General features: G+C 42.8%; 1 protein-coding gene across 1 annotated transcript; it reads left to right on the top strand.

The window, feature by feature from the left end:
* The first annotated feature begins 93 nt into the window (after nt 1-93).
* Nucleotides 94-7,043, top strand: LOC133711870 (uncharacterized). Its single transcript, XM_062137953.1, has 2 exons — nt 94-1,417; nt 6,651-7,043. Exons 1-2 carry the CDS (start codon nt 257-259, stop codon nt 7,041-7,043), a joined length of 1,554 nt encoding a protein of 517 aa, XP_061993937.1. The 5' UTR covers nt 94-256.
* The last annotated feature ends 249 nt before the right edge of the window (nt 7,044-7,292 follow it).

Genomic DNA, 7,292 nt, shown 5'->3' with positions numbered 1-7,292 from the left:
ACAAAGCTGAATGAGCTGTACATTCGGTTTGTATAGTCTCATCCTTCTCTTTGGTGATATATCTGTATTGTTCCTCTGGAAAGCACCAAAGGCAAGCCAACTACTTTCGTTCCACACTCTCAGAGGGAGATAGAGTATTAGATGAAGTGCTGCCACTCCCAAATTAAATGAATTGAGCTGAGTAAAGGGTCTCCAATATCCCAAAGTACATAGCCATTAAAACCTTCAATTCATTATTAAGTGTACGTACGTGGCCATGGTGAAAGCACCTCCAGAATTAGTAGAAAGATCCTCTATGGCCATGGGCAGCAGCAGAGTAGCTCATCACCACAATCTCAAACATCATTCCCAACGCCCTAATTCTATTTCGTCTTTCTTCTCCCCGAAGCTCTCCATCTACATCCTCGCTTCCTGCGTCGCCCTCTTCGTCATCTTCCACATCCAGTCCCTTCAAACTCCACCTGAATCCACATCGTCGCTGCCTTCATGGTCTCTCAATCTCATGCGCCAGTGGCAGAGAGTCATCAACACCACTACCACTGCCGCCACCGCCACAGCGGAAGAAACTACATCCACGTCCTTCACCAACAACTACACCAACGAGCTCAACGCACTAAGAGACAAACTCCGGCAGTCAGTCACGTTTCTCCCGCTCAAGGACTTACGTTACGCCCATGCGGCCCTCGTCGGGCACACGTGGTTCATGAGCTCCATGTACGACTCAAGTGACGAAGAAGGCGAGGTCCAGTACCAGCACTTCCCTTCACAGTTGTCGAGCAACAGACTCCTCTGCCTCAAAGGCCGCGACAACCATGACGGCACCTGGAACTCATATGCCCTTGCGTGGCCAGACGTGCTTCCCCACAACGCAACCCTAATGACCGGTCTGTCCTTCATTTCCTACAACCACTACAGCTACGACAATATATGGCACGGCCTCGCCGCCGTCATGCCCTTTGTAGCGTGGCACAAGAAGAACTCATGCGCCAAACCTGATCGGTGGATTTTGTACCACTGGGGGGAGATTAGGTCCAGGATGGCAGTGTGGCTTAGTACTCTTATGGAGGCTACTTTTGGAGGTCCGCCGTTCGTGGAAGTGTTTAACGGGGTTGAGGAAGGGAGGGCGGTTTGTTTCGAGGAGGCGGTGGTGATGAGGCACAACGAAGGTGGGATGTCTAGGGATCAGAGAATGGAGGTTTATGATCTAATGCGGTGTAAGGCCAGGGCTTACTGTAATGTGAGTTCGGAAGGGGAAGATCGTCGGAGGAAGATTGGAATGACGTTGTTCATGAGGACAGGACCGAGATCGTTCAAGAACGAGAGTGCGGTGGTTGGGATCTTTGAGAAAGAATGTGCCAAGGTTGACGGTTGCCGCTTGGTGGTGGCTCACTCCAACAACCTCACTTTCTGTGACCAGGTGCACATTCCCTTAACGTCCTTTTTCCAGAACTGTTTATTTTTATTTTGTTTATTGAGAAAACTAGAGAACATACAATCTGTTACGCATATCTATACTATTATTAAGAGAAGAGGGTTTGCTAGTTAAAATTAAAAATTTTGACAGAAATGACCTTAAAATATTAAAAAACTTTGAAAAATAATTAAATCACAAGGACAATGATGACATTTACAAAATATATTTTTATTAAAAAAATAAACAAAAAAAGAATTCATAACCCACTTTTCTCTCCCACTATTTTTTCTCTGCAATAACTGTTCTCTTTTTCATATTCTGAAAAAAAAAAAAAAATACTTGCACATGCAGAGCATGTGTGGAGAAAGGCTAGTTGTATATATAAATGTAGTACATATGCATGGAAATAAATTTTTTGTCTTGTTTGTGATATTTTTTAATTAATTGGCGTTGGAGTCAGACTGTCAGAGTAAATTAAAGGATATAGGAATAACATATGATCAACAAAAAAGACATACTTTCTAAAATGAATGGGTTATTATATCATTCGACGTCCTGCAGACCTACTTTAATAAGAATTTAAGATAGGGAAAAATGCACGAACAGTGTTTGGAGACTCTGAGGACTGTCAAAATGATACCTGAACTTTCAAACGTATCAATGTGATACCTGGACTTATATTTTCTTGTCAGTGTAGTACCTACATCAACTTTCCGTTACGGCTCCGTCAGTTCGAGTCACGTCTGACGCATGTGAGGCCGAAAATGAGGGCAAAAAAGACTTTTCCACTCCATCAAATCCTAAAGGGAAAAATGCACGAACAGTGTCTGGAGACTCTGAGGACTGTCAAAATGATACCTGAACTTTCAAACGTATCAATGTGATACCTAGACTTATATTTTCTTGTCAACGTAGTACCTACATCAACTTTCTGTCACGGCTCCGTCAGTTCGAGTCACGTCTGACGCATGTGAGGCCGAAAATGAGGGCAAAAAAGACTTTTCCACTCCATCAAATCCTAAATGAATAAATTTAAAATTGAAAATAAAAACATAATAATTTATTGGGAAAAATTCACCAGCGGTGTCTGGACACTTAGGGGACTTTCAGAATGATACATGAACCTACAAAGTTATCAATGTGATACCTGGACTCATTTTTTCGTATCAACATCGTACCTATGACCAATTTCCGTAACGGCTCCGTGACGGAAATTGGCAGTAGGTATCACATTGATACGAAAAAATGAGTCCAGGTATCATATTGATAACTTTGTAAGTTCAGGTATCATTCTGAAAGTCCCTAAGTGTCCAGACACCGTTGGTGAATTTTTTCCTATTTTGCACGTGCGATGCACGTGAGTCACTTAATGAAGACAAAAGGACCGATTTACCCTCAAATTCTTTTTTTCTTTATTCTTCTTTCTTTCTTTCTTTCTTTCTTCTTCTTCTTTTCTGGTTTCTTCTTCCCCTGATTTGAATCATCAAGATTCAAATCATCTTGCTCGTCCGATTCCTACCGCCGATCGCCGATCAAACACCGCCGCTGCGTCTCAATCCACCTTCATGCACCATAGATGTTTCTGGTTTCCCCAACTTCAAATCCTATAGCAAATTGAAATTGTGCATTGAGGCTTCACCGCTCACTCCGAGTTCATCCTCGCCGTCGTCGCCAATGACTTGACCACAACAACCTCCACCACCGCACAACAACGTCGTCCTCCGCTGCTTCTCGATTGGGTTTGGGGATAAGGACTGCTTCTTCCTCCACCGCTAGCGAAATCGTGGAGGCTCAATGCCACATTCTAAGGGCCACCGACCGGAAGGACCGCCACAGCAAGGTTTGCACCACCAAAGGCCCCAGGGACCGCAGCATCTGGCTCGTCGCCCACACCGCCATTCAATTCTACGACATGCAGGACCGGCTTGGATACGACCAGCCTAGCAAGGTCGTCGATTGGCTAATCAAGAAAGCCAAGGCCGCAATCAACGAGCTTGACTAGCTGCCACCGTGGAACCCAAACTAAATTTATGTTCGTACAACATTTTCTCCGACGATGCCGATATCCGCCGCGCAGGACACGCAGAACGTGAGCCTCAATTTCTCGATGGTGGAGGCTCCGAGTTCTTTGTCTACTAATCGGCGAGGCACAATGGTGGGTAGCAGCGGAGTGGCGAAGCTGGTGAATAAGAATAGCTCGAATTTTCTGCAGGTGAGGATGGTGTGGAGGCCGAAGTTGTTAATCTTTGTCTGCCTAAAATTGCCTCTGATCGAAGTTGGGCTAAACCGATGAAGTTGCAGGTGAGGATGGTGTGGAGGTGGTGTTGCATGTCGGGAACGAAGGAGAGGATGGAGGGGTGGGATTGGAGCTGTGATTTGAGAGTGGAGGGCTGGCAGAGTCTGAGTTTCTGATCAATGGTGTATAAAAGGGGGTCAGAGGAGAGAACGAGAGTGGTGGTGGTCAAGTCATTGGCGGTGGCGGCGGGGATGAACTCGGAGTGAGCGGTGAAGCCTCAATGCACAATTTCAATTTGCTATAGGATTTAAAGTTGGGGGAACCAGAAACATCTGTGGTGCATGAAGGTGGATTGAGACGCAGCGGCGGTGTTTGATCGGCGATCGGCGGTGGGAATCGGACTAGCAAGATGATTTGAATCTTGACGATTCAAATCAGGGGAAGAAGAAACCAGAAAAGAAGAAGAAGAAAGAAAGAAAGAAAGAAAGAAAGAAGAAAAAAGAAAAAAAGAAAAGAAAAGAAAGAAAGAATTTGAGGGTGAATTGGTCATTTTGTCTTCATTAAGTGACTCATGTGCATCGCACGTGCAAAATAGGGAAAAATTCACCAACGGTGTCTGGACACTTAGGGACTTTCAGAATGATACCTGAACTTACAAAGTTATCAATGTGATACCTGGACTCATTTTTTCGTATCAATGTGATACCTACGGCCAATTTCCGTCACGGAGCCGTTACGGAAATTGGTCATAGGTACGATGTTGATACGAAAATATGAGTCCAGGTATCACATTAACTTTGTAAGTTCAGGTATCATTCTGAAAGTCCCCTAAGTGTCCAGACACCGTTGGTGAATTTTTCCCTAATTTATTATATTGAAAATAAAAGATGATTAATTTTTTTTGCCTTTTCTATTAACCAAGATCAATCCAATATATTTTCAAAAAGAAAAAAAAAATCCCAATCCGATAAGTATGAACCTAACATTTCTTCATGGTTCATCTTCTCAAACCCAGCAAAAAGGCAAAAAAAAACAAAAGAAATCTCAATTGTTCATGTTCTTGAACCCATTCTTGTTCATCTTCTTAAACTCGACAAACCCATTTTGAAAGAGAAATGAAAGATCTGGGAACTCCAAGAACAAAAAAGAATGAGAAATAATTTTTTTTAGCAAAGCTTCTCCATTGTTCGATTCATTTCTAAAACACAAAACCAAGTCCAACTTGTTTCTGCAAAATCATTCAACCTTATTCAACTCCCAAGTCTGCCTTAATTGGTGGCAACACCAGCAGTTGCGGCGAGGACCACGAGGTCCGCGCCCCGAAGAAGCGGGCCGAGCATTGGATCTAGGAGAAGACCTGCTGCCTTATCAGCTTCCGCCGCGAGGTCGATGGCCTCTTCAACACCTCCAAGACCAACAGAGAAAGCACGAAGACTTGGATTGCAAAACAACCAAAACAACCAAAACAATCACAGATGTATCAGATCGAATTAACACAAAATTTCATTCCTCCTTTGAAATCGCCTCAACAACATCAATGCAGACCTGTTGTGAAATGGGCAATGAAGAAGAAGAACCAAGAAGACGTTGCAGAAACCCTGAATTTCATTTTTCGTCACCACCCACACCCACACCCACACCTCCACCAAAACTCGAACTCAAACTCAAAATCCATTAATATCAAGTTATTAACTACAACAAAAACACCAGCAAGTAATAATATAGATGATCTCTCCGCCCTCCTCTTTCCTCGATCTCAAGTCCCGCTTTGAGTACCGTCGAAGTTTCCAGAGAACCCAATCCAAATCCGAATCTCAATCCCAATTTCAATTTCAATTTCGTCCTCCAAAATGAAGGACATAGTCTTCTTGAAGTCTCGCTCGTCAAAGATCTGAAATCGGCGATGAAGTGCGCCGCCGATCCTTTCGTCGAGGTCAACAGCGTCAGCGCTGTGTGCCTGAAATCGAGGAGTACTGAGGTGTTGTTGCGGGTGGAATTGGCGAGGACAACGAACCAGTCTTTTTAGAGAGTGGTTGATCGAGGGGAGAGGAAGAAGATGAGAGGTGGAGGGGTGAAAAAAATTAATTAAAAAAAATTAAAGGTAAATCAGTCTTTTTACCAAAAAAAAATATTTAAAATGTTTTTACCAAAAAAAATATTTAAAATTTCAATTATAGGGCAAATCAGTCTTTTTACCTTCATTTTGTACCTCACGTGCCTCACACAGTCACACGTGGTAAATTTAACGGTGCCGTGACAGAAAGTTGATGTAGGTACTACGTTGACAAGAAAATATAAGTCCAGGTATCACATTGATACGTTTGAAAGTTCAGGTATCATTTTGACAGTCCTAAGAGTCTCTAGACACTGTTCGTGCATTTTAAATGTCAGTTATAGGGCAAATCAGTCTTTTTACCTTCATTTTGTATGTCACGTGCCTCACACGTGGTAAATTTAACTATGCCGTGACGGAAAGTTGATGTAGGTACTACGTTGACAAGAAAATATAAGTCCAGGTATCATATTGATACGTTTGAAAGTTCAGGTATCATTTTGACAGTCCTCAGATTCTCCAGACACTGTTCGTGCATTTTCCCCTTTAAGATATGAGAGCATATTGGTTTAAATCTTTGTGGGCCTTGGTTTTTAATTCTTGGTGACCTCCGATTTCAATTTAGGCTTCAAGATACGTGCTGCCTCATTATGAATGAAGTTTCACTCTTCCTCTTACATGTAAACAAAAAGTTTGAATTCACTTTGAATGGCTACTGTTGGATTGTCGAACGGGCTTCTTCGTGCGTAGGGTGCGACTAGCAGTTGGTTGGTCGCGCCCTCGCAGGCGAAGGTCCTGTTCGTGTGCAGCTGAATATCTCAAATATATCTGTAGAGCTAAATGATCGGTGTTCATGATTGATCATGCTCTTATTGTCATAAATTTAATGGATCAAAGTACAAAAGGCATTTGTTAACTGATATTGTCCAACAATGTGAATCTTCCAGGTGAAGCTAATGAGCATGACAGATATTTTGATGTCACCACACGGCGCGCAGTTAACCAACATGTTCTTAATGGATAGAAACAGTAGTGTGATGGAGTTCTTCCCAAAAGGGTGGCTAAAACTAGCCGGTGTAGGACAATTCGTCTATCACTGGATTGCCAGTTGGTCGGGTATGAGACACCATGGTGCATGGCGAGACCCGAACGGAGAACTTTGCCAGTACAGTGAAGACGATCGCCGATGCATGTCCCTCTACAAGAATGGCAAAATTGGATACAATGAAACATATTTTTCTGAGTGGAGTAGAAATATACTCAATGAAGTTAAGAAAAGGAAGATGGAAGAAGTAGCAAATGGTGCTCTTCTAAGTCCTACTGGCTGTTTTTGTCATTAAATTTATTTCTTTGGAACACATATATGATATGTAAATTACGCATGCATTGTTTAACCAGATTGTTAGAGAAAAAAAAAAAAAGAACTTATTTGAAGGGTAAATCCCTGAGCCCTGGTTTTCTTCCTCTTAAGTTGAGAGTCAATGGCGCTCCTCTCGGCCTCTTGTGTGCACTTTTGCCAGGGTTTCAGCCTAGATCGGAGGCATCTTGCCTCTACTTTCTTTTTCAGATGTTTTCATTTCAGGTTTGTT

This window comes from Rosa rugosa, chromosome 5 (genome assembly GCF_958449725.1).
Source record: "Rosa rugosa chromosome 5, drRosRugo1.1, whole genome shotgun sequence".
NCBI lineage: Eukaryota > Viridiplantae > Streptophyta > Magnoliopsida > Rosales > Rosaceae > Rosa > Rosa rugosa.
Note: the sequence above shows the minus strand (reverse complement) of the source record. Positions and strands in the feature narration are given on the sequence as shown.

Excerpts from the sequence above, each read along its gene's own strand:
- LOC133711870 (XM_062137953.1), top strand. The coding sequence starts at position 257 with ATGGTGAAAGCACCTCCAGAATTAGTAGAAAGATCCTCTATGGCCATG. Across the intron at positions 1,418-6,650 it reads ACCTCACTTTCTGTGACCAG|GTGAAGCTAATGAGCATGAC; the intron begins GTGCACATTCCC and ends TGAATCTTCCAG.